At 41.6% G+C, this 26,618-nt stretch overlaps 3 protein-coding genes and 5 non-coding genes across 9 annotated transcripts in view; 1 reads left to right on the top strand and 7 right to left on the bottom strand.

The window, feature by feature from the left end:
• MAP2K1 (mitogen-activated protein kinase kinase 1) overlaps nt 1-15,532 on the top strand; it is a 41,313-nt gene extending 25,781 nt beyond the window's left edge. The window contains exons 6-11 of the mRNA XM_072870291.1: nt 7,026-7,150; nt 10,029-10,236; nt 10,738-10,802; nt 12,513-12,574; nt 13,580-13,625; nt 14,619-15,532. Coding sequence (XP_072726392.1) covers nt 7,026-7,150; nt 10,029-10,236; nt 10,738-10,802; nt 12,513-12,574; nt 13,580-13,625; nt 14,619-14,732 — 620 coding nt within the window. The 3' untranslated portion in view covers nt 14,733-15,532. The remainder of the gene's footprint in view (nt 1-7,025; nt 7,151-10,028; nt 10,237-10,737; nt 10,803-12,512; nt 12,575-13,579; nt 13,626-14,618) is intronic.
• A 1,884-nt stretch (nt 15,533-17,416) lies between these two features.
• Nucleotides 17,417-20,072, bottom strand: SNAPC5 (small nuclear RNA activating complex polypeptide 5). The gene is made up of 3 exons (XM_072871360.1): nt 19,925-20,072; nt 19,306-19,395; nt 17,417-18,673 (listed from the first exon to the last, which is right to left on the bottom strand). Exons 1-3 carry the CDS (start codon nt 20,012-20,014, stop codon nt 18,563-18,565), a joined length of 291 nt encoding a protein of 96 aa, XP_072727461.1. The 5' UTR covers nt 20,015-20,072; the 3' UTR covers nt 17,417-18,562.
• Nucleotides 20,073-20,363: 291 nt separating this feature from the next.
• Nucleotides 20,364-26,387, bottom strand: RPL4 (ribosomal protein L4). 2 transcript variants are annotated; one of them, XM_072870170.1, is made up of 10 exons: nt 26,231-26,387; nt 24,585-24,756; nt 23,614-23,720; nt 23,036-23,174; nt 22,362-22,486; nt 21,856-21,985; nt 21,269-21,425; nt 20,996-21,079; nt 20,647-20,767; nt 20,364-20,562 (listed from the first exon to the last, which is right to left on the bottom strand). In XM_072870170.1, exons 1-10 carry the CDS (start codon nt 26,231-26,233, stop codon nt 20,443-20,445), a joined length of 1,158 nt encoding a protein of 385 aa, XP_072726271.1. In that variant the 5' UTR covers nt 26,234-26,387; the 3' UTR covers nt 20,364-20,442. The 2 variants fall into 2 exon arrangements, with proteins under 2 accessions (XP_072726271.1, XP_072726272.1); XM_072870171.1 differs by lacking the exon at nt 26,231-26,387 and adding an exon at nt 25,552-25,570.
• Nucleotides 21,737-21,807, bottom strand: LOC140656245 (small nucleolar RNA SNORD18). Its single transcript, XR_012044030.1, has one exon. It is a non-coding gene; the product is annotated as a small nucleolar RNA SNORD18 (small nucleolar RNA).
• LOC140656246 (small nucleolar RNA SNORD18) lies at nt 22,057-22,124 on the bottom strand. The gene has a single exon (XR_012044031.1). It is a non-coding gene; the product is annotated as a small nucleolar RNA SNORD18 (small nucleolar RNA).
• Nucleotides 23,240-23,339, bottom strand: LOC140656247 (small nucleolar RNA SNORD16). The gene has a single exon (XR_012044032.1). It is a non-coding gene; the product is annotated as a small nucleolar RNA SNORD16 (small nucleolar RNA).
• LOC140656258 (small nucleolar RNA SNORD18) lies at nt 23,801-23,872 on the bottom strand. Its single transcript, XR_012044042.1, has one exon. It is a non-coding gene; the product is annotated as a small nucleolar RNA SNORD18 (small nucleolar RNA).
• LOC140656248 (small nucleolar RNA SNORD16) lies at nt 24,822-24,922 on the bottom strand. Its single transcript, XR_012044033.1, has one exon. It is a non-coding gene; the product is annotated as a small nucleolar RNA SNORD16 (small nucleolar RNA).
• Nucleotides 26,388-26,618: the final 231 nt, after the last annotated feature.

The following is a 26,618-nucleotide window of genomic DNA, read 5'->3' as shown; positions in this document are numbered from 1 at the left end:
TGCAATATGTATAAACCATGCCAACTGTTTGGTGGGTTTTGTACCATATGAGATCAATCTTCAGATTATAAAAATATCTTCATCAGACACTAATATTTGTCTGAGTTTACATTTGTTGGCCAGACCAAAAAGAGTAATTAGCAATCCTAGTTTATACAATCTGTTGTGGGATCACCTTACACATGAAGTAGACTGGGTTTATTACACGTTTCTGTTGTGTTGGGTTTGTGGTGGTGTGTTTTTTTATAAATCAAATATAGCTCCCTTCTGGAGAAAAGAGGCTGGATGTAGACTCTGTAAAGATTTCTGATGATAGTTGCAAAGTCATTTGTCTCTGTTCAGAGCATAAGGGAGACTCCTGGGAAGGAGATGATCATTTTTAGGGCATACTGGAAGAGTGACTATTGTATCTTGTAGTTTTCAATTCAGCCACAGCAGTGGTTGTTACCATGTTGGTTGCTTGGAGTTTTTTTAGGTTGTTCTTGCTGAGACAGCCATTTTTTTTTCTCTCCCCCCCCCCCCTTTCCAGTTTTACAATCTGTAAATCTGATAAATCCAAAATAAAGCCCTTCTGATCTTGTTTAAGTGCAGCTTAACCTCACAGTATTGGCTACATCAGAGATTACACTTTAAGTGTATGGACCAATAGAAGTCATTGCTTCCAGTGTTACTGCAGTGCAAAGTTCCATGTACAGATTCTGATTTATATTTTTTCAGCTCAGTTTTCATGCCGTGTGCTCTGACAACATCAGGAATACGTGACCTTGTACACATCTTGCAGAAACTCTCATTGAAATGTGTGATGTCTTATAAAGTGGGAGCTAAAACGACATTTTGGAAGTTGATCATAGATAGTGCTAGCAGCTAAAAGCAAAACCAGTGAGAACAATGTTTCCATCTCTTCATATATGGAGCGAAACTTGCTCATCTCTTGACATACAGAGCCAAACTTTCTGGCTCCGATCTTTGATACTGTCCACCAGTCTGTCTGTTTTACAGGTTGCCCTTTGTGCATTCTTTGTAGACCTCCCCATATGTAAGTTGGACCTCATGTAGAAGCTGGCACACTTAAACTGAGCTGTTACAGCTTAGCATCTTAGTTGAGGAGGGCCCTGGTTCAGCGTCCTGCATATCAGATTTATGAGCAAGATGCTGTCTTGCAGCGTGAAGTTCTCTTCTGGGGGTTGACTGATGCTCAACTGGTATACTGGCTGTACTTTTGTGTGGTACTCTGTGATTAAGGAGGGACTGGCAAGTGGAAAAAATGTAATACAGGAAAAATATGTAGACTGAAGTGGTGTCAGGGATTAGCATTGTCAGAACATGCTTAGGTAATCCATGTCTGAATGTTAAATGTGGCTTCAAAATGCAAGAATACCATTGTAAATGTACTGATTTCTCTGCTATTTGACATATTAGATGCTTGGCCTTTTTGTAGTAAAAAAAAAAAAAGGGGGAAAAAAAGCCTCTTAGTTATAATTTTACTTTCTTTCTCAGGCTTTTAAAATTTCTTATGTGTTAAGAACTCTTGGAGTCATGTGGCCCTGGGTTAAGGATGCTACCTAGTGAAGCCAAAATGAAGCCAGCTCCGTAGTATAAGAATGGCAATATGTTGTACTAGGAAAACCCTTGTAGTGCAGGTGAAGCTTTTTCTTGCAAAGTTATGCTTTTCCAGACTGCCTCTTTCTTGAATCCCAGCTGAAATAAATAGTACTAGTAAAAGCACATTTATCCTGGTATAACTGGGTCAGCATTATTTTGGTGACACAGCTATAATAATTGGAGACTTTTGTGGTTTACTTTCTCTAGCCCCCTATAGTTTGCCCTCCGTGATTATCTAGCACTGCACTGACATGGTGTGACCAACATCTGACACGTACTGCTTGTTCTCACTCATCCTGTCCCTGGGGAAAAATGTGTGCAATTGGTGGCCTTGGTTTAGTAAGGTTTTTTGGTTTTGTGTTGTGGTGAGAGTGGGAGCCTTAAAAATGAGTAGATGTCCTCACTAAACATGAGTACATAGCAACATAAGGCCAAAAAAATGTCGTCTTAAATCTAAAGAGAGCAAGGCTTGTGATAACTCTTTTTCAGGGAGGAATTTATTCCATTACTATGTTTTATTACTTGTGTGACATGGCAATATCAGCAAGTTTGTAATATTGACCCATTGAGATTACCAGGAAAAGTAAAAGTATAATGCTATAAAACATCTTCGAACAGCAAGATGCAAAATGTGAGCTTATATCTTTTTATTTAAAAAAGGAACTGTTTCACGTCAAAACAGCTGTATTGCCTACCCAGCAAATAAACACACCATTCTCAGTATTTTTGGTTGGGGATTTTTTTTTTGAGGCAATGTAATGCTACAAAATAAAATTGGGGCGGGGAGGAATTTGTGTATGGGATCCCTCCTTTGAAACTCGTAGGCATCCAGCTTGTTTTTTGGTTTCTTGACTAGTCTCACCCATTAATGTAGATTTTAAAAACCAAGTGTTCATATCACTGGTTTTGTTGCACTGTATATAAATATGGGGAAGAAAAATCAGTTTAAATCAATTTGTCAGGAGCTTCAGGTAATGCTTTATTTGTCTAGCTTTTAGTCTTCTAATGAACTGTTCAATAGCCGAAATGCATACAGAGCAGTTTAAGACAACCTATTTTTCTTGGGCTATGCAACCTCATCGAAGTGCTATTTTTAAGATAAGAGATTGAGTATTCTCTTTGGGTAGAGAGTGGTGAAGGTCTGTATGTTGGTGTAGTTGATGGCAGCTGAGGTTGGTTAGTGCAACTGAGACTTTGACATTATTGTGGGGCGGTAAAACAAAGGACTTACAACATCACTGTAAGGCAAAAATTCACAGGAGTGTCTTCCAGGGTAAGGATTCTATAAGATGTTAACAGTTTTTCTGTAATGAACAGCAGAAGCTAGCACGCAGTATTCTGAAAGCAAGAGACAGCTGTTAGACAAATAATAATGCAGAACTGAAAGAAAAGAATAAAAAATAAATCAGTGAAAGTCATCAGTGATGCATTTGCTTGGATTGATCAAGAAGTAATGACAGTCATAAAGGACCGCAAAACACCAAATGGAATATGGTAGCTGCTCAACATGAGGTTCAGCTTAAACTGCTTCCATGCACAGATGTATCCTGGACTAACTGTGACCTCTGAGGAAAAGTATTCACTTGTCATTGCAGACACCTCAAGGAAGAAGTCATTAGGGCTTATTAAGGAAGGAATGGAAAATACAGTCGTCTTATAGACCATTAGCTTATCTGGACCACCGTGCTTTGTTTTGGTCATCTCTGAAAAGACATGATAGACATTGCAAAACTTCTGAAAGACAAACTGGTGGGATACAAAGCAGGCACAGAAAAGGAAGGGGCAACGAGCGTGACTGTGGTAGATATTTTCATAATATCTCCTATGCTGTTAAATAAAGATATTTGTAACAGGGAATGTTATAGAAAATGCTACTTCTATGGTCCTGTTTACCTTTGTGGCTAATACCAGAAGGCACTAAATGACAAGGAAAGAAATGTCTTGTAAGTAATTACAAAGTATATTGCTGCAGGTTATTAAGACACACAAACTTTTTTTTGCTGTGTTTTGTCTCTGGATGGATAACAATCCTATAAGTTAATCAGAACATAATTTTAGTTGGTTTTGAGCACAGTCTGGAGTGTAATTATCTCTGGAAAGTCTCCTCTTGCATAGGAAGTGCTTTGTAAGATTTCTGAACTCCAGTTGCAGCCAGGAGCTCCAGGGTAGGAGGTACCACACAGCAGGGATGCTGTCAATGGTCTGTTCTAGTGTGTTAGTTCCTAGAGTGTTCTCATGAGATCCTGCCTTGGGAAATTGAAATTGATTGGAAGGTACCAATAATGTGCTGCAAGACAAATATGTTCTCAAGTGTCTGGCTACTTGGTAACTTCCATACAAAAGAAATTCTTGCCTGATGGGGTTATGATAATGTCCAGGGCCACCTTTCTTTCAGAATGAACTAGGCTTGCGCCTGTGGGGAGAGCAGGGCTCGGGTAGAGGAGGCATACCTCTTACAGAGATTACGAGACATCCTGGAAACGTCTTCGTATTAACTAGCTCCCTTTTCAGTGTCATGTATCCGTGCCTCTGGACTGGCTGAGGACTTCTCTAGAATTGCACAGCTCTGTTTCTGGGTTGTCTGGGGTGATATATGAAATGTCCTTTCATTGTCTTTAAAACTTAAATGCTTCATTTATGTAGCACACTTGGTCTTCCTTTCTAGATTTGTCTGTTTCTTGCAAGTTACAGCATACATTTTGAAGGATGCCTTGGCATTCCTCTTCCATTTGGCAATACAAATCTCTGGTTTCCAGAGAAACTGCTTAAGTGCTCAGACACTCTGGAGTTAAAATAGCATAGCGTGTTACATGTAGAGGGGTGGAAAGACAGCAGCCTTCCAAACATCACACTCTGATCACACTTGCGAGGCAAATGAAAATGCTCAGGGAAAGGTAAGCTTTATATAAAACTCCAGTGAGGAGTCATGGTTTGCTGTGCTATTGTGAGAAAGGTACGGTGTGGGATTATCAGCTAGAGAAGCACTGAAGGTGAAAGTTAAGTCTTCAAAAGACCAGGTGGATTCTAGAGCACATAAGATGCTTATAAAGAGAATGTCCTTTGGTTCACTGACAGTGGAATGCTAATGTTATTTTTTGCCATTTAATTATGAACATGAAGTATTCATGAGCTGTAGAGATAAGCGGGGATTTATGTCTTTGTTCTGAATTGCACTAGTAGATGTGCATAGATAAGCAGTACAAATCTAAAGGCCATATCTAGAATTTGTTCAGGCTCTGCAGTGCTTCCAGCGTATTTTGCAAACATTGTTTTTTTCCACCTTGCTTTTACACAGAACTTTAGGTGCAGATTCCTGTGTAGCTGGGAATCTCTAATCTCTGCTGCCTGCTTTACTGCACCAACATCTGCTTGGGTGTTGTGGTGTCTTGGTTTGTTTTTTTTCTTCCTGATGGAATTTTAAACTGATAGGTCAAGCTCCTAGACTGGATTTTTCCTTTACATTGTGAGGTGTACTTGTGGTGAGGTCTCTGCAAGTCAAAACTTGCACAAAGGAGGCAGAACTTGCAGAAGGTTCAGCTGTCTGCCCAGAAGGCCTCTAAAATCTCTTGTTACTGAAGCTCTGCCTAGAGTTAACCACTGTGTAACATTCTGTTTCCTGCCTGGTAAACAGCTCCAGAAACTGCCCGGTACCTCTGTCACGCTTACAGGAGGAAAATCTATGGAGGAGAGCAAAGTTTATAAGCCAGTTACTTTCCTAGGGATGGGGAATTAAAAGCAGTACACACAAATAATGTGCCCATATTCTTCCCCCTCTATAAGGAGGAAGACTGTACCTGGCAAAAGCAGCTGGGATCTTCTTTGTGGTAGAAGGAAGATGTATGCAGGCATGACTTCCTCTGTGTTAAGACCAGGGAGCAGTTTGTGTTAGATGACTGTGGATTTTCTACAGGCGGCTGCTTGCTCCAAGTAAAGTGGACAAGCTGTAGGCTCACTGTCCTGTAGCTGAGCCTAGAAGAACTTGTGTATACACAAATCGTCACAAAACACTGTTTCCAGTGCACCTGGACAGTTTCAGTTACCTAGAAAGGTGATGTTAGGAACCAGAAAATGTAGCCACAAATTCCGAAAGTAGGTAACTTTTATTCAAGCTTTGTTTTGTTCTTTAAAAGGGGGCTGGGGGGAGAAACAGTTAAAATATAGTTTTGTCTTCACTTCCAATTGCCAAGGATCTTGTTCAGCGAGGCAAAACCTTCTGCAGGGAGACCTTTTTTCCAGTGACGAGGAGTCACATTAGTATCATCTTTCCAGTGACATCCCATTGACATCACAAACTAAGGTCAGTTCCTCAGTCACTGAAATGAAAGCTACCTGGAATATATTTGTGCTTAAAAGTGAAAAGCAAATGAAAATACACTACAGACTCTAGACTTCTGGATCTGCTCTTGAATAGCAGAGTCTAAAGTGAAATTCTGATAGGCTGAGCTGATCACTTTCTTCAAAACCAATTTATAGTACCCTTTTTTTCTGTAGGATTACTTTGCAAATGTGAGCTGTTGATTACTTATCTTGATAATGCATTGGTAATGACCAGCTAAACAGCAAGATACAGTAAAAAAACTTCTTACAGCTATAAAAGAAATGCTAAACAATTGTTCTCTGTACCTTTGCATTCACAAATAGCTGTTATTAGTTGCTTAGCTACCAGTGACCCTTACTAAATTTCCATTTAGAAAAAGCGATGAATTCAAAATCATGAGGGGATTCTATCACAGGTAAACAATCTCAAAGTATTTTTAATGCAGCATTTCAATAATAGGATAATTATTTTTTCAGAGCTTTAAAAAAAAAAACCAACAACAACCAAACAAAACCAACAAGACTACCCACCCCCTCAAAAAAACCCCAAACAAAACCCAGAAAAGCAAGAACAAACTCCAAGAACTGTTTTGCTATAGGATGATTTATGCTTATGTACATATGAAGGCTAAGTTAGGGATGATGGTGTGGCTGCTGTAGTTCATTGACCTTTGTAAAATAAATATGTAGGGCCTCTTTATTGATTATTTCTAGGCAAAAGAACATAATTAAAGAGGAGTTATGCTGACATACTTTCAAATTTATCTCGAACTGTAGTCATTGCAATGAGGATGTAGATGCCTAAACTTAATATTTGAAAGCCAAGAAGCAGAGTGAAGGAAAAACTTAAAACTAACAGCTTTTTTGCACTTGTAAGTTAAAAGATTTCTTTTTGTTAATCTGTATTTAGAGAGCCTGTGAAATGGGCCTGGGTAGGGAACCATATCTCTTCTCCTGAGTATTCCCAGAGAAGGGATAGAATTGTGTCATGTTAGAAGGGAAACAAAGGGAGACACACAGTAATTCTCACCTTTCATGTTACTTTCATTGTCAAATTTCCCTTTTTAAGTATTATAAATATAAATCATCCATTCATTTTTTTCCAGATGTTAAACCATCTAACATTTTGGTAAACTCTAGAGGTGAAATCAAGCTTTGTGATTTTGGTGTCAGTGGACAACTGATAGATTCTATGGCAAACTCGTTTGTTGGCACACGCTCCTACATGTCTGTAAGTACAGATTTTATAGCTTTGAGTTTACTATCCATTATGGTAGAGTTATCACAATGCCAGTAATCAAACAAGAAACCTACTGTTACTGTTACTGCTGTTGTTCATAGTTCAGCGCTTCCTGCATTCCAGGAATATTCCAGTATCATATGAGATTGTGTATGAGGGGAAAGAACTGTCGCAACAAAAGCCGAGCAACTTGGAAGATTTTGTAACACTTCAAAAGAGATGCAGTTGTGTCTGCGTTGCAGAATCCAATAGGTTAATGCATTTGGGGTTTGTATACATGTATCTCCAAAAAAGCCCAGTATTTATAGTTTGCTTTCCTTATTAAGTGTGGTTCTCTTCCCACTCCAGCATTTTGCTGCAGTCACTTATGTAGGCAAGCTGCTGCCTCGCTAGTAATCTTGTTGTGACTGCTCCTGGGAACCCAACGCAGCTGCAGCAACAAGAGAAAGCATAGGAGTGGCTAGTGTGGACAAGGCCACAGCAGCTAATCTCAGACTATTTACAGGGTGTTCTTTATTCCTGTATATGAGGAATACCTTGAAACTTGCTCTTCAGAGGAACCCTTTGCATTATGTGGAAGTCGCAGTTAATGGAAATAATGGATCTCTGTATTCTGATGTACTCGCCTTGTTCAGCATACAGCCAATTGACTCATACAGTCAGAGTGTTCAGAGATTCTGCTGTAGGATTGAAACTGTGTGGGCTTAAACTTAAAGGATAAAAGCCTAATAACGCTGCTTCTGCTCAGCATGGGACCTGCATTTCAAAGTCAGAGACAGTATTCTCTTTTGTCATTTAATATTGGTAACATACTTGAAATAAAACTGTGGCTTATGTTCCCACATATATCTAGGGGCTGTTGCTAATTAGCAAAAAAAATTTCTCAGCTCCATCTCTTCTGGACCCTTGACATATGACTGGCTTTCCCTTTTTCTTCTAGTAGAAAGAATGAGAGCAAAGTGCTGCCTGCCTTCAGTTTTCTTCAATTTACTGTTTCTACCAGACTGAGATTTAGCTTTGCTCTCTGTCACCTTATGTCACAGACCAAGCCACGGCGGTGATTTTATTTCCTATTCTTGATAGTAACTGAAGTACCTTTTCTTGCAGTATCTTCCTTAGCATACTTTTTCAAATAACAGCTAGAGACTTATAACATGCCAAACAACATCCTGTTCTACCAAATGATGGTGTATACAATCAACAATGCTTAACTTGAACATATTTTCTAGATTTTAATTATTTTTATATAACTACTACTGTGTTTCCCGCTTTTTCTCATCCACTCACTTCTTTACACTTATATTTTATGAAAATCTACTGTGTATTTTTGGCTTTGGGCATCTTTATCCATTGACTAGCAATTGTGTAGTTTATACAGATGCCTTTGGAACTAGCTGAGGTGGGACACTGGAGAAAGCTCCAATATAATCTCAGTGAATGTTGCAAAACTGACTTAAAACTATCAGCCATTATAGCAGAGGGAAGAGACTTTACAGTAATACTGCGTTCTTATATTCTATGAGAATAAGTTTCAAATCATATATATTTTCCCAAAATATGCATATAGTCAGGCAAGAATCTGCACCTTTTTTGTAAAATATGATCTTGATTTTAAAAAAGAGAACAGAAAAGCAAAGTGAGCATTTTCTTTGAAGTCTTAGTAAAAATGGATCCAAGGGTGATATAGATCGATGTATTACAAATTGCAGAAACTATCTTCAGCATTTAACTTAGTACTGATAAAGCAAGTGCAAAAACTAAGCAAAAGGAGTTAGTTAAGGACCAATCTTATGTTTTAGTTCTTTAGGCAGAAACAGAAGATGGGTACACTGATCAGAACTGAGGATCTTTGGAGCAGTGTGATTGGGATATCCAGATACGGTTTTAATCACCATTCAACTGACAAAAAAATCCCATACCTAAAGTATCTTTCCAGTGTTCAAGTCTCCTAAGAACAATACAAAATATATTATTAGCTGAGTCTCTTACCTGCGTACATTTTTGTAATACTTACATTAACGTGTATATAATCTGTGCAGAACTTGTGTTTGTCCCTTTCTAGTTCGCTTTTTCCTGAGGAAAAAATTTAAGCCTATTGTATTTTTGTTTGTCAGGCCATAATGTGCAAGTGGTTAAGCTGGCAGAACATGTGTATCTTCCTATGTTGTATGTATTTTTCAATTGTTATACCTCCAGGAAGGGTCTGTGCCCTGCGTAATACTTCATAGTTCAATTTGTATGTTACACTTTATTATCACTTCAATGGATTATAGAGCTCAACAGTTTATTTAGAAATTATTTGAATGTGGATCTAAAACTGCAGTATGCATGTATATAATAGTCCTTGTATAAATGCATTTCTGCTATAGGGAGCTATCAGAATCGTATCAGCTGAGAAGTGTCACAAACCACAAGATTATTCCTAGAGCACCAAGTCACTTTGGGACCCATATAGAATCAATAAAGTCATCTTCCCTCTCCTTCCCAAAGCAGAAAACCAAGAACAGCTTCTCAGGGAAATGAGGTGAATCTTCAGTTGCCCATATTAGTTTTGCTTTCTTGTTCTTTAATTATCCCATCATTATTAATAGTTGTAACATTTAGATATTATGTTAAAGTAGTAAACCAGCAACATAATAGCATCATTTTTAAAGAGTCTGAAAGTTATTTGCAGTGGTGGTATGCAATGTTTTTGGAACTTACGGAACTCCAGATGAGATATTTAAAGAACAAGATCAATAAGTCACTCATTGGAATGTGTCATAATAATAAGTTGGGGTTTCATCCTTCATTTTGTCCAGGCTATTGCAGAATGCAATTTTTTTTCCTTCTTGTTACGATACTGTCTCCTCTGCCTTTTTTTTTGTAGCCGGAAAGACTACAGGGAACTCATTATTCAGTGCAATCGGATATATGGAGTATGGGGTTGTCGCTGGTAGAAATGGCTATTGGCAGATACCCAATCCCTCCTCCTGACTCTAAGGAGCTTGAATTAATGTTTGGCTGCCCAGTGGAGGGAGATTCTCCAGTCACAGAGACCTCGCCCAGGCAAAGAACACCTGGTCGACCAGTGAGCTGTAAGTTACAACAATCTGTTAAATTCTTTTCTAATACCCTTCTCTGTCAGCTTAAAGGTTGTCCTTACCTGATACTGGTCTGCATAGTGTGGCTTTAAACTTAAAAAAAATCAGGATCATATTGGGCACCTGGCTCAGTCTCACTATGAGGAGGTATCTGAGTTTGAGAATCAAGGACCAAAGATCCTTTTGTTGATAACTGAGCTGTTTGTGAGCTCCATTAAGATACCATTCTGTTGATAGGGCTCATCTCTCTAAGATGCAATGCTGATCAAGTACAGTAGGGTGATTCCCAGTTAGAGGTTAATGGTTTGGATCAGACCTAAAAACAGTGTCTCCTTGCATAAAAGTATTACCCTCTTGCTGTTTCATTTTTTTTTTCCCTACGAATCTACTGGATGCCATGTAAGAATAGAGTGTATGACTGTTAGCTTCTTAAAACACCTCTACCACGGGAGGAGAGTAACACTGTATTTTTCCACTTCTACAATTTCTTCTTAGCCTATGGACCAGACAGCAGACCCCCAATGGCAATCTTTGAACTTCTTGATTACATTGTCAATGAGGTAATTAACTATTTGCACTTGTACTAATACAATTGTAAATTTTTAAAGCATTCCAGAATTTGAGGGGGTGTGGGGTTAGTGTGAGGATAAGCCAGGTCTTCTGATCTTTTATTGCTGCAGTATGAGAGGCAGATTGTTATGTGTGTTGGCTTGACTTTTAAATTATTCCCAGGAAAATTTTAGTTTATTTCTCTGCATCATTTAGGTAGGTTTATGGGTTTTCTAGCCTGGATCATGCAACCTATTAGGACAGTTAATAGCAAACAGTATGATCAAGCATATACCAAACTGGTTTGTGTTTTTAAATTTAATTTGTTTTAGTCTTATGAACAACCTCATTTATAATACTGTATCTTTCAAATAGTTCAGCTACAAGGCTAGTTAATAGATTGGTATGTTAGAATTGATAGCCTGTTTCCAATATTTTCACAAGTGCTACTGAAACTCACATGACTCCACTGCTTGTGTCCTTCCAAACAAACAAACAAAAAAAGCATGCTCATGTTAGCTATCACTTGTAACAGCTTGATAATATAATTGTTCCAGGTGAATGAATTATAAAAAAGTGTGTCTGACACACCTATTTAAAAAGCACAGTTGGTGCCTAGGTCCCTGCAAAGACTAGCATTGCTTATGCTACTGTACATGTACTGATAAACTGCTTCTGTTCCTCATCTGCAGGCACAATTTTCCTCTCACATTACAAATGTATTTTGCATATTATGTAACACTTCGATATGACAGCACTAACTCGTGGAATAGAGTTAGCATTGGATTATTTAAGATACTATGGTCCTGCTCTTGTAGCATCCCTGAGGAGGTCAGTTTAAGCTGAAAAGCTGCAGTAGTTGAGAACTTGGCAAGATTGTCTTCTGCCACCTCTGCTGTAGCGCAGGCAGTCTTCAGCATGAGCTGCTACATCCAACAAAGTCTGTACACCAGTGAGTAACTGAATGCAGGCCACATCTCAACTCTGTGCATAAAAGTAACTCGAGTCTAAGTGTAACCCAAGTGTGTTTGCAGGACCCATGGTCTAAGAATGAAAACTTAACTCTCATCCTATAGCAAATGTCATGGAGAACAAGACAATAATATGCAGGTTTATATAGTACCTCTTCTTTCTTTACCAGAATTCTTTTTGAATTCAGAACCTGAACAAACTCGTTCCCTGGGACAGAATATTTAGATCAAAAGGATTATGGAACTAATGGTGTGCAGGGCATTTTCCCTTCCCCAAACTGGAGATTAGTAGTGAGGAGAATAACACAGTGCTAATTACTGTCAGCTGCTCTGAGTTGTCTTTAATGACAGCTCAAGGCTGTGTTAACCCCATTCAGGTGTGTGTATAGAAAAAAAAAGCACAACAAAAAACACCCCATGCCTTAAAAACTGTCTCTGGTCTGATTTATTACTGAAACACCTGAAATCCAGCAGCTGTGAGTAATAACCAAAACTAGTCAGTAATAAACTCAGCACCTTTATTTTTATAAATCATATGACAGCACGTCCTTTTATTTATATGCATGGAAGCTGAAGTCTGCGTGACGTATGTTTCAGAGCTCAGCTTTGAAGGAAGGCCTGGGTAGTGCTAGGGCTTTACAGCTTTGCCCAGGTATAGGACATACAATTGGTAGATCTCTGGGTAGGTTGTGCATCATCAGGTATTAGTTATGCTGAATGACTGCTGATTTTTTTTTAATTTATTTTTAGCCACCTCCAAAACTGCCCAATGGTGTGTTTGGTTCTGAATTTCAAGATTTTGTTAACAAATGGTGAGTATTTTCTCTATGGCTAAGTTGCAGTGGGACTCATTTGGGATCAACCCTGCTGTCTTACTGTATCAATAACTTGGCAATTAGAGTCCCTACTTGTAGGTCATGGCAAATGTGGAGTAATTTCAATTAGCATAATCCTCTTTCTCCAATGGTTAATGTGCCTCAAGTGCATTTTACAGGCACCAGCTTGACAGTGGATGCATCCAAAGAGGTCCCCAAAGCTGGGAGATGTTCCCCTCTTTAAGATATGATCTCTGCTTCTGCGTGCAACTTAGATTAGTACTTTCTCAGCACTGAAGACACCATAGTACTTATGGACTCTGATCATACAACACACTTCTAAAGGAGGATCCTTCACAGCATTCTGTAGTGACCGTTCCATATGATGCAGAAGTCTTGCAGGCTCCAGATGCTTTTTTTCTTTCCGAGTGCTTCACTGAACTAACATCTTTATCACACCAGTCATTCTCCCATCTATTTACTTTTCCAATTGCGGTTCAGCGATACCTGCACTGAACCAGTATATTCAGTGCTAAGGGAAGCAGTTCATTACAATTTGAAAAGTTAGTTTATTTATTAAAAGCTATGTATGTATATTTACTGTTTCCAGAAGGAAGAACAGTAACACAATAGCTGTACTTGATACTGAGCTTGAAAAGACTTGGGTAAAAGAAACTTGAGGGATAAAGTGATTCATATTGTTGAGCTCTTATTTAAATGGGAATTTGATCTTTCCAGCGTGGTTATAGACACTCACTCCTGTCCCCACTGAACAGTATCAGACAACTCAGGATTTCATACCTAAAACTATACCAGTGAAACCTACAGAAGGGAATTGCTTACAGACCCAGATCTATGTTTTGAGAGGGACTATGTTACCTAATGCTTTTATCTAGAGTGGTATCTTCTTGGGCCCAAAGAAGTACACCAACATGATATAACTCGATCTTTATTTTAAAAGATAATTGTGTGTAACTTGTGTAACACTTTCTGTTTCCCTAGTTTAATTAAAAATCCTGCTGAGAGAGCTGATTTGAAGCAGCTGATGGTAAGTGAAAGTCCTTAACTTGAACTAAGAGCACTCTTCTGTGCAGGTTGGGTTCCTCAGCTGACCTGAGATCAGGATCAGAGCATATGGCCTACAGTGTAGTTTGGGGCCCCTGACACAAGCAGCTCAAACAGTTTGAGAGGGGGCTGCTTTTCTGATCCAGAGATCAAGGGGCCTCAGGTTTTCATGCACTCCTAGAAGAGGGACTGTCAAGGAGACCGAAACTGGTGGTTTTTGGAGTCTGTCATTTGATAATTGCAATGAGTATATGACCTAATGCTATTAAATTAATTAGCAAAATAATTCTCTTTCTTGGGTTTATTAGTCAATAATAAAGTATATAGGTGATTACTTTTAAGAGGAGGAAAGAACAAAATTCCACATACATTGTGGACTAGTTACATACACTTTTTCATCTTCTGTGAAATGCAAAATTTGCCCCTCTCTCTTTTTAATTAGCTTTGCCTTGCAAAATCTGTAGAACTACTAGACACAAACAAATCTTGCATTTTTTTCTGTGTGAAATGACCTTATCAGTTTCAGTGGGTCTTTTCATGGCCTGAAGTGTAATGGTAGGACTTAAGTTCTACTGCAGAAAATCAAGTTTTTCCTGCCCTAATCCTGCTGTACAATAAGGGTGCAAAATGCAGTCAGACTCTTTCTATTACAAAAAGCCTTTCTGTGCACAGGCAGGTATTTTCCAGAGTATTATCTCAAGTGGCTGAGTCACATCCTTATCGCATACTGCGGTGTAAGTATTCTGCAATAGGCACTGCGTAGGCAGTATTCCTCTGGAATACTTGGCAATGTGTACATTTCATATGCTGGTTATTTTGGTAATCCTGCAGAAAAGCTCTCATGGTCCCTTCATGTGGTTTGCCAAACTTTATAGCTAGCTTGAATACTGAAAGTAAACTGGATTTATTGTATTTCATCATGTTGTTATTTAACAGATTGAGTGCTTGAATAATAATATTCTTCTCCTCTGCTCAGATTCATGCTTTCATTAAGAGATCTGAAGCGGAGGAGGTGGATTTTGCGGGGTGGCTTTGTTCAACCATAGGCCTTAACCAACCGAGTACACCCACGCATGCTGCTGGAGTCTGAATATGGAAGAGCAAATCCTGTACTGTACATCTGTTAACAACAATGCTATTTTGGTCCTATTTCCTCAGCTTGTACCTGTTCAAACATGTATTTCACCTCTTAAGGAAGAATGTCTTTATAGCATGTGCCAAATGGTTTTAAATTTTGTCATAAACTAATTGGTATTGTATTGGATTACATTCGTTTACTGACCAAAACGTTAAGATGTTTAAGTTACAGTGCTTGCTGATTTTAAGTGATTATGGATATTCTTTCTTAATGAAAATATCACTGGGGGTGTTTACCCCCAGCTTGTTTGAACTTTATCAGGATTCTTTGTAAATTGTTGGTACTTCAATCATGCTTACCTAATCTTCCATGCAAAAAGGGTTAGGGATGCTCCAAAACTGTATCTGTCGAGCATGCTTTTGCTGCTGCCAAACTGTACCTGAAAGTTAAGCCTACTGGCTCCAATTTTGCTGTTGTTTAGAGATCTCTCTTTCCAGGTAAAGAAGGCAAGAGCTCTGCATTTCTTGGAATGTACAGGGCAATATTCTAATTGTAGACTTGTTCATATTTCTATATTTATTTTTAAAACATATCATCATACTTGGATTTAGTGATGTATGTCTTTCTAATTGATTTTTAAAAGTTAGTTCTTGGAAGTGTCCTGCAGAATCAAGACAAAGATCCCAGCAATTTGCTTTCTTTTAACCTAAAAATTCATGACAACTGTGTTAGTGTCTAAAGTGTATGAAGATCCTCTATTGTTTTATTCTCTCGGATGTTTAGCAATGGATTCTCTTAATAAATATATTATCAAGTAACTTCTTGAAGCTTTTTTTTAAAACTCAAGAAACTTAACCAAAGCCTTAATCCAAAGTCACTGCTGCATTACACACCTTTTTCTATATATTTTTCCACAACCATGCAACATCCTTAGTTCCAAGAGGTACAAGATGGCATATGTAAAATGCCAATGTGTGAAAAAGGGCTCGAGTCAGTTGCCATTGCAGTGTGTTAATATCCTGTTTACCAGGTTTCTGTGGAATGTCTGAGGGAAGTCTGACTGCAGAGGGTTTGTCTGTCTAGCGCTCACACAACTTGTACAGCACTCGATGCTCCGTTGGGTGCTGTAACCCACTGCGTGGGGTGTGACAGGCATTTTCCTAGGGCAAACCAGCATTGTGGCACAAAACACAGGAACGTAGCGATCCACCCAGCAGAGGGAAGACCTGCTTGCCTGCATCTGTCATTAACCAAGAGTGATTGTACTACACTGATTTCCTCAGCTTATTTTTCTTTAGAAGTTCAGCTTCTGTCAGTTACTTGGCAAGCTAGTTGCTGTTGCCATACAAGGGAACAGGGAGAGGTGAGTACTGCTATGTGCCCACAGCACAAAGTCTTGCTGTTTTTAACAGCCATGCTGAGCAGTGCTATAAAAAGTTCAGCTCCTTGAAAGGATGTTTTGGACACGGAAATGGCTGAAGTTCCTTCCCAAAAGGAATCCAAATCATTCTAGACATGAACTTCCGCTTGGATCAGTATTGAGTATCAGTACTATATCAGTACTATAGAATAGCCCTCAACCCATCATCAGCAGCAGCAAGTGCCTCTGACACATCCAAGGCTTCCTTCGGCTTGTCTTCACATGGATGTGACTGTTGGTAGTAGTGACAAGGTGATGTAGCATTTAATTTAAAATCTGTCCTGTGCTTTATATGTGAATTATACACACTAACACACAGAAAAACAACAGTACTTTTTACTATTTGGTAAAAGAATATTTGGTGAAAGACTGTTTGGTAAATGCAGTATGGGAACAGCAAGTTTTTAGAGATTTAAATCCCCTTTTACTTGTTTGCTCCACAGCCAGCAATAATTTGAACAATGCAAGCACAGTTTTATGTAGTAGGACACCAGGTGAAGTACTTTATTGCAACATGCAATAAACAGGTCTATTTTAATCCAAAAGCAAGCAAGGGACTCATGCACAAAAGGCAGCAGGAGGTTTATCCATGAAAACTTCTATGGACTGAGCTGGGGACAAATAACATTTTTCAACAGTCAAAATCACCCTTTGGAGATAAAACCCTCCAGAATGGGACTTGCCCAGAAGCAGAGTAAAGGTGGCACATGGTCCTGCTGTAAGGCAGAGCACTGCGACATGGAAAGAGAGAGGCTGGCTACTGAGCTCCTGGCAAACCAGCTCTTCACACACACACACTTTCAAAGAATTATTTGACACTCCAAGCCATAACATTTTTTGCTCAAATGTTTGGGATTTTTTTTTACCTGTGAGCCTTGGGAAAGCTTTGCTGACTCTTCTACACTCATGTTCTAAGCCCCTTCATTAAGACACCTAGGATTCTCAAAAACCAATTAGTCTTTAGTACAGGATGAAGCAATATTTACATTCCAACATTCAGTTTCTATTGCTACAAACCAAATTAAGAGCCAAATAAACAATCTCTCCTCAACCAGTGGCAGGAACTCATTGGAGGTTGAGTCATGTGTTCAGACCCCACCCAGGACACTGCACACTTTTCCAGCTTCCTTTCCTGCTCTTAAAAGCAAACTTCAGAAGACTTCTATTTTCTCCAAATGATGCCAGAGACAGCAGCAGCACCTTTAGGCACTAGTTGTGCAATGAACAACCCTGGATATAACTGAGTATTTTCCTAGTAAAACAGTTGACAAAGTGGCCGAGTTAGAATATTACTTTTATTGTCTGTTTTTAATCAGCTTAACAGATTGGGGTTTCTGTGCTTTAAAACAAGTATTGAAGAATTGATAAAATGACCAGCTGCACCACATGGTGTCTGCACTTCACGAGGAGAAAGAACATATTCTCTACTGACAAGAGCAGCACTAGCTCGTTACCGTACCATGAAAGAAATCGTGGAGGGGACTTCACATCACTTTCCATTTTATAACTAAGTTCTTATAACTAAGAACTAAGTTCTCATACTCCTCCTTGGAGCTCACTTGAAAGCAGAAGGTGGACTTACATTGATTTATGAAGTTACTGTGAGGGGAAAAAAAAGTAACACTAATTTAAAAAAATTAGTTCCTTATTACAAGTAACACGGACCAATTCTTACCGTTCAATTCATGGACAAATAAAAGCCTAATCAGCGGCTACTCTGAAAGACCAAGACGTAGAAAATACTTCACTGTTACAGTCAGACTGACAGTACTGAAGAGCACCAGTGGGTACAAAGAGAGGCCACTTTGTTACTGCCCTCAGAATTAGGTTGAGGGTGCAGTACCCGCTTCTCCCAATGTAAGAACACCTACATCGCCATCACATTTACAGGGAGCGCAAGTCCAGTTTTCCGTGTAACTGAGAACACAGCAGCTGAAAGCCTGGAGACAATCCTGGACACATCTTTTCTCACCGCATATCTTAAAATTCCCAGTTTAAGCAGATGAGGTTATAATATAATCATTGGTTCAGCAACCAGCCTACATGGCCTGGTTTTATTTTTCAGCATCAGGAAATAAGAACAGACAAATTATTGCTTTTAGTGTACATGTTAAATTAGTCTGACTTGATTAATGACTTCTCCCATCCACATATAAAGATGTAGTAAGCTACATTAGGTTTTAAATGTGGAACAGATTACGCTACATATTTGTGCAGCAGATTTTCATTCTTTACACATCTAAGTCAAGATGTGCCAAGCTTGTCACATTCGCATGTTCAAGTGTAACTTCCCTAGACTCTAAGTCTTGCGTATCATACAGTTCATATCCATATACAGAACAACATGAAAACCAGTTGGTGAATTTTATATGAAGAAGAAATTCCTGAGTCTGTATTAAAAACCCTCTCTGATTTTTTTCTCTCAAGAATCAGATTCCTCCTCCTCTTCCTCCTCCTCCTCTTCATGACCTTGAAGACTTAGGTGTAATTCAGTTTGATTGATAGCAGCCTCATTGTCCATCTGTCCAAGAGTCTGTCACAATAGAAGAGTGTAACTTGCTAATTAGCAAGACCAGCAGCGATACAGAATGCTTCTCAAACCACTAAGAAAGAGAACTGTGCAGTCACAGCATCTTTTAGAAATCTGGTACTGGAACTGTTGGCTGCACAAGCCCATCACAGTGACAAGCACTGGTTCTCCATAGAAGAATTTCGACTAGTCCAGGCTCACCATGCTAAATAGGTAAAAAGTTCAGAGGATATCTGTGCCTCCATCCCCTACACTCACAGTTGGCCAAACCAGCACGCCACAGTTAAGAGTATCATCAGACACAACGCTTAATAATGGCGAACTGAAGTGATGCCAATATAAAGCAGGTATTTCCCAACCTCCCTGGAAACAACACGCTGCTTTCTGGGATGGGAAAAGGCAAAGCCCTTGAAACGTAAACCAGCAACAAACCAGACATTTTACAGCTGAGCGTTTCAGTTAATGAGCAGCATAAACAGGGTCAACATTAAGAACTCTACATGAAAACCACCCACAGGAGCACCTACAGCTGCCAAAATCGATGCAGCTCTCCTCTCCCTGTTGCTCACGCTGACACAGCCCCTCGCAGGGGAAAGCCAGTCCCTCGCGTTTCACCAGGCAAGGACTCCCCTTACCTGTTGAGTCTCCTCGCCAACAGCTGACGAAGAGACTGTCACCTTCTCCTCTCTGGACCTGATCATAGACTGCAGCGCCAGCTCTTCCACCTGCAGACACGGGAACACAGAAGCCTTTGCAGTCATTATTTCTTGGACTCTATCTAAAGTATTAAATATTTAAAATTTCGTTAAGTATTTTGGAATAATCAACAGCAGTAACAGCAAAGCTTTTAAATCCCGTTTCCCCGCTCTTCAGCTTCAATACGCAGCAGGACACCGATGACCCCAGCACCGGCCGTGTTCGGCGGGACACCAGTAAAGGGCTCAGCGCTTATTTCGTGCAACAGCTGCGGTGTGAAAGGCACGGAGGCCACTGCAAACAGGCCAGACCCCTCGGAGCCGCGGCCGGGCGCCGGGCTGCCGCTCCGCCGGCTCCTTCACAGCTCAAGAGCGTTACGTGCGTTAAGACACAAAAAGCAGACCCGAAAGGCGGGGCAGGCCCGGCCCTGCCGCTGCCCACGGCCGCGCTCCCGCAGCCCCCTCCCCGCCGCGCTCCCGGCGGGACCGGGCCGGCAGTGGCCGCCGCCCGCTGAGGGCCCGGCGCTCGCCCCCTCGCTGGGCCCAGCCGGCCCCGGACCTTGAGGCGGGTGAGCTGCTCGTGCAGCGCCGCCTTCACGCGCAGCAGCGTCTCCTCCTCCTTGCGCAGCTCCTGCAGGCGGCTCAGCATCCTCCACGCGCCGCCGCCCGCCCTCGTGACCCCGCCGGCGGGAAGCGGCCAGCAGGGCGCCCCCTGCAGCGCGGGCGGAGGCGCCGCAGCCGGCGGTGAGGGCAGGCCTCCGCCTGACGTCACGCCGCCGCCATTTGCACATTTCCGGGCAGCAGCTGCCACCGCGTGGCCGCTTGTCGTCATGGCCCCACGCGGGACCAGTTTCAGTCGGAAAAAGGTAAATCCCCGCCCCGGGGGGCGTTAAAGAACGGCAGCAAAGCCCCCCTCGCCTCCTTCCCCTTCCATTTTCAAAGCCGCTCAAAAACGCGTATCAGAAAAAAACCACCTCAGAAAAACATGACAGCATTGCTCTGGTCCAACAGAATTTATTAGTTGTCAATCCACGGTACAGTTTTCTGAACTTAAGTGGATGAAGCACTGCACGGGGTTTATGCTTCAGCCTTGGCCTTTGCAGGGGTCTTGGCTGCGGTCTCTGCCCTGGGCTCAGCCGGGGCCTTGGCCGCAAGCTTGGCCTTGGCCTTTGCCTTCTTCTCTTCCTTAAGTTTATGCTGAAAGAGACAAAAAGATCATCAGCACAGATGCCGAAGTACTAAACCCAATTTCATCTAGTACCAGCTTCTGCGCTCACTCACGTTTCGGGCGTGGCGCAGAATGGTGTTGCGTCGCATCGTTTTGGCATACGGGTTCAACTTGATCATGATTCTCAGATTCTTCAGTGGATTCTTCTTCAGGACTCTACGGCGAATCTTTTTCCTGAACAGAACAGACACGTATCACCATCTCGTTTCACAATTCAAGTTCTGCTAAATTTCCCCTGAAATTTGGGGAACCATAATTCCTTTTAGTTACACCCAGAAACTACAGGAATCCCGCCCTCCCCGACATCCCACTGCAGAGAGATTTCCAACCTCGCTACAAAGCCTCACACTTGGCAATTTCTAAAGAGACTGCACTTTGCATTTGTTAGATGAAAATTATTACTTTGGAGCACGCAGCGCCTTCTGGATTTCCTGGCTTCTCATGATTCTTCCAATGTCTGTATTGGTCATCTTATGCATCGGCAGGCTGCGGAACAAACGTTCATAGTCTGAGTTGGACAATAAAACCACGGCTAGTTCAATGAAAACAGGCATTTCAGAAAAAGCACCAGTATTCCCTTTCCACCTCCACATGGAAGAACCTGTGACGCTACCGGGTTGTTCTCCCGAGCCTGTTTTACCCCGTTGAGCTGTCCCCCGCGTTGGCTGTGCTTACTTATAGTCGCTCTTCAGAGTAGCAGCTTTGCGCCAGGTGCCGTACAGATCATCCAGCTTGCGGAAGGCGCTTTCTGTCCAAATGCAGAAACGCCCAACGTGGCCACCGGGAGCAAGTCTCAGCAGGTTCAGCTTGTTCACATCAAGAAGAGTAATTCCTGTAGCAAGACAGACAAACCAATCCTCTTCATTTGTAATTAAACTCAAGGAATGCAAGACTAAGAAAGAAACAGACCAGAAAGCACACAGAAACAGATGTGCCCTTATTAGCTTTTACACTACAGTTACATACACCATGTTAAATTTTTAAAAATAATATCAATTGGCCTTTTTCCAGCAACAAACTTGACAGGTTCATTTTTAACTGCTCCAAATGCAGTTTATGGTTGGTGACAGCCATAAAATTTGTCATAAACATCCTCACCATCACCAAAAGAGATTCTTGGAAATAATATATTAGCTACTTCAGCAAGTCAGAACTTCCATGAAATCATGTGTTTCAGAAACACGGACCAATGAAGTGGAATCTCATCATTCTAGGCAGCCTCGCAACACAAGAGCAGGCTAAAATTACCAAGTTCAAATTACCTGGGATATTCCGGAAAGCTCTGATGATACCATTGTCCTCATTGTAGATGATGCAGGGTCCCCTGCGCTGGATGCGACGGCGATTCCTCATTTTACCCTTTCCGGCCCGCATACGCTGGGAAGCATAAACCTATATAAAAATGAAACTTGTGAATATTCAGAACAGTCCAAATCCCATTAGTAAGACACAATAAAGTTGCTTTAGTCAGAACTTCACAATCATCACTGCTCATCTGCAACACGGACCAGTGAGAAGTTCATCATTCTTAAAGGTCAAAAAAGAAAAAGCTATCACCGAAATGAAGACAACTAAACACAGAGTAAAGCAGCACAGCAAGAAACTGACTTTGCTTAAACTCTTTTTTACAGTTTCTTGTATTTTTGTTACCAAGGGATTTCTAGGGGGAAAGGGATTTCAAGGGAAATCAAAACAGAACTATTTGGAATTCCTCCTGTAACCACTGCAGAGTCGAATCACCTGGGTTTTGCTCTTAAGAACAACTCACCTTTTTGATGTCATTCCAAGCTTTAAGCTTCTTAAGGAGGAGAACAGCTTCCTTGGTTTTCTTGTAACTCTCAACTTTGTCCTCAACAACCAGAGGAAGTTCTGGAATCTCCTCAATGCGGTGACCTAGCAAAGATTTTACAAGACACAAAGTTACCCACTGATCTTGGCTGTACTCATTTCTCAAGGTTATCGCCTTGCATATTCAGAAATGATACAACAGGATAAACAGTGGAAATTAAATTCCCGATCTAATATTCAGGCATAACTACAGTAGTGAAGTTTCAATGGAGTCTCGTGGGTCTGCCTCAGGCAGTCCTTCCTGTACCCGAGTAAATATTGAGCAGACCTTTGGCTCCCATGAGCAGAAATCAACCTGAACTGCCATGCCGTTCAAAATTCAGTTTCCATAAACTGCACGGATGAGATTCATGTCAGCAACGTGCACCAAAGCACCTCAGCATCACCAAACTTCCAACACCGCATAACTGCAAAGTACCTTCCCAAGTTGTACGTAACAAAAATACCCCCCTAGTGAAGAACGGGCTGCCTCTTGAACTCTTTAGAAGAGAATTTAATTATCCACGATAAACATTTAGAGTAATCACATAGTAACTGACACTGCCCAGGCAATGTCGAACTGTGGGCAAACATTTCCAGAGACAGAATTCCCACCTTTAGACATGACCAGTGCTGGAAGAGCGGACGCTGCCAGAGCGGAACAGATGGCGTAACGCTTTTGAGTCGTATTCACTCTACGGTGCCAGCGTCGCCACGTCTTGGTTGGGGCAAACATGCGGCCTCCACGACACATCTATGCATCGACAGTTAAGAACCACCTTTTTGAAGCTTCTTTTTCTAGTGTGACTCTCTAATCCTTGCTCAGCGTTAATTGTTCGTCAACCATCTGCACCAGCACACTGACAGCAGGCAACTGTCACTGAGCACAGAGTAAGACGCAAATTACGACATCACGGCAAGACGGCACGCATCACGAGATTCAAGATATCCACCGCTTTTGCAGTGGGAAAAAAAGAATCAATGAAAGCTGCTGTTCATTAAGGCAAGTCTGAATTTGCATACAGAAGGTTCTAATCGCATTACAAATTTCTCAAACTCGGCAGTCCAGATCCCTGTAGGTAGCCATTACATCAAGTAGAAGATTCCATTTCACATTTAGATACTTAAAATAATTTTTCTGCTTGATGAGTTCAGCTTTACACCCAATGCAAACAGCAGCTACGAAAGGATACGTTTCCAAAGGCACCCTGGCCGGAGCGGTGAGTTCCACCACCTCGTACTCGAGGAATACGAGCAACTGCTCTCCCAGTACCCCAAGATTCGGCACTGGTCTGATGACCTGGAACAGAAAGATTTTAATTCAGAGAGTGACAACACTGCAATTTGCATAAAGTCACTGACAGGCAGAATTCAGGACCGCCACTCAGAACTTCCACTGTTATCATGTGCTTCAGAAACACGGACCAATGAAGTGGAATCTCATCATTTCAGCGAAACAAATCCTGATCAGTTAAATTAACTCTTACCGTATTAAGGATCTGTTTAGGTCAGAAGCAAGTACATTAACATACTGATTTCTAAGCTCGATCCTCACTTTGGAGGTCTGAATTGGCACTGCTGTTCCTAGTGGGTTAAAATGTTCATGTGAAACACTATCAGAAATAAACCTGAAAATGCATGTTCTTGGCACTAACTTCTTGGGAAGCAGCAGCTGTCTGCACCTACTAGCTTCTGAGGCAGCTCTAACCAATACCCACTTGCAGAGGTTTCTTCTTGGCGAATGCCTCAGGTAAGTCACCTGTGGTCAACATGGAGCAGGGATTATAAAGCGCAGTTTTTCATCACTGTTTTCTGCCTGATACGCTGTCAGACATCTTGTATTCTTCTTGCAAAGAATATAGATTCCAGTTGAGGACGTAGGTGCCACAATACTTTCAGTAATATACATTTCAGATAAGACCCCAGAGTAGTCAAAGACTTGTTACACTACCTTGCTGTTCTTCAGAATAACAAAAAAGTTGTATTTCATACAATTTAAAATCAGCTTGTTAATAACCAGAACAGTTGCCTTCCCTTCTATACAGAATCCCCCTGAACAGTGCTTCTCTTATTTCAGTTCTAAATTTGTTTCAATTTTAGCCCACCTGTATTAAAGTTGAAGGCTAATACAAGTAGTTCTCTCCATTTTGTGGTTTAGCCATACCTGCAAGTTCACTGACAGCGTAGGGCTGCCTGTTGTTCTTGCGCAAATTGGTGTGAACGAAGTTCACGACATCAGGGCGAATGGGAGCCTTGAACACAGCAGGCAAGGTGACATTTTTGCCTGATGCTTCCCCCTTCTCAGAGTAGACGGATATTAACGGTCGAGCGCAAGCCTGAAAAAGAAAAAACTCTTAAGCACAAGTAAAGTAAACTGCTAGTATTTGAATCCATCAGATATTGCTCAGAATGAAGGAGTCTTCAGTTCAACAGTACCAGCACACTGACAGCAGGCAACTGTCGCTGAACACTGGATAAGACGCAAATTACATCATCATAGCAATAATTTTCATTTAAAACTGCTCCACAGCACAATCCACATTCAGAAAACTATATCTGAGATTTGAAATTCAATAGATTTCCAAGTCACTTGGGTAAAATTAATCTAGAATTGAATCTCCGGGCTCTTTAGTGACACTTCTAAACTACTTCCCATCTACCATTAAAAAAGCCTATATAAAACCCACCTGTGTTTATGCAGTTTACCAAAAGCTTGTTATTTAGATTACGTTTAACAGTTGAAATGCTGTAACTAACTTCTTTAACACAATCTAGACACTCGCAATGACTACAAGCAAGCAAACTTAGTATCAGAGTTAATTTTGTGTAAAGTCTGGGCCCTCCGAACAACCCCTGGTGCCTCAAAATTTGTGAAGTGAAGAATTCAACTGCTTGCAGCACCAGCTTCCTTTCAAAAAACGGAAAAGATGTCAAATAATAGCTTGCCACTCTGAACAACACCTTTTAAAAAGGAATCTTCCAGCGTTATACTGTATTTGTCATTAAACTAAGAACTCAAGGCAATAATACAGGCAAAGTATCTTCCTCCCCTTTTCCATCCACAATTCACTTGGGAGGTATTAAAAACACTACCAAACGCACAACTAACCAACGAATAGCAATGAAAGTACCATCTGTGTTTTTAACGCTGGTTACTAGCAAGGCACTGACTCCTGGAGTTAGCGCAGAGACTCCAGCACAAGCACGGAACAAACTTGACCAGGGTGAAGGAACCAGTTTACAATCTGAATTGTATTAGCAATAAAAGTTGTTCGTTTGCAACCTGTTTTCAGACCAAGGCCTTTTAAAGCCTGTTACAGAATAAGGAAAAAAAAAGGTTAAAAACAAAAATTAAAAATGGGTGTTACAGAAACCGTTCTCTTATCTCAACGTGAGCTCAAGAGCTTCCGTGGGGCTTTGTTTTGCTTTAGAAAAATACGTGAGAAAAATAAAAAAGCCCTGCCACAAGGCGATGTGGGCCCCATCTCCACAGCCCGAGGAAAAGGCGATTTCCAGCGCACCAAGCCAAGCTCTCGGCCGCGACCCCCTCTGCAGCCCGGCCCGGCCCCTCCTCAGCCCGCCCGCCCGCCAGCGCGGCCTCCCCACACGGGCTCCACGCGGCAGGCCGAGGGCTGACGGCTCCAAAATGGCGGCCAGCCGGCCGCCCCACGCCTCCAGCCCTCGGGCTGCCCGCGGCACGGCTCTGCCCGCCGGGCCTGGCTCCCACCCGCCTCCACCCACTACCCGTCCCGGATCACCGACGGCCCCTGCCCCTCTGGGCCCGCTGCGCTCCCGCGGCCCGCGCCTCACCATGGTGGCGGCGGCGGAGCGTCTCGTGCTCCCACCCGCCTCCGCCGCAGCCCCGACCGGAAAAGGAAGGACTTGTTCCTCTCTCTTCGCTATGGGCAATGTCCTTCCGCAGCCTGCCCGCCGCCTTCTGCCACACCGGCCGGTCAGCCCCTGACCCCAGCCCCGGCCCGAGCTCCTGCGCGGACGCCGCGACCCGCGGTGCCCAGCCCTCTCCCTCCGGGCGCCTCCGTCGCTCTCGGTCGCCTCTCAAACCACGGGACTCTTTTCTGGCGGAGGGATTCGGCGTGACGAGTCATTCACTCTCACAGAAATTATAAAATTTTTGAAAGATTTTTTTTTTTTCCATGGAGAGGCGTGCGGCGAGAATAAATATGAATAAAACGCACTT

Source organism: Ciconia boyciana, chromosome 8, assembly GCF_034638445.1.
Source record: "Ciconia boyciana chromosome 8, ASM3463844v1, whole genome shotgun sequence".
NCBI classification, from domain to species: domain Eukaryota; kingdom Metazoa; phylum Chordata; class Aves; order Ciconiiformes; family Ciconiidae; genus Ciconia; species Ciconia boyciana.
The sequence above is the reverse complement of the archived record's forward strand: the minus strand, read 5'-3'. Positions and strand labels throughout refer to the sequence as shown.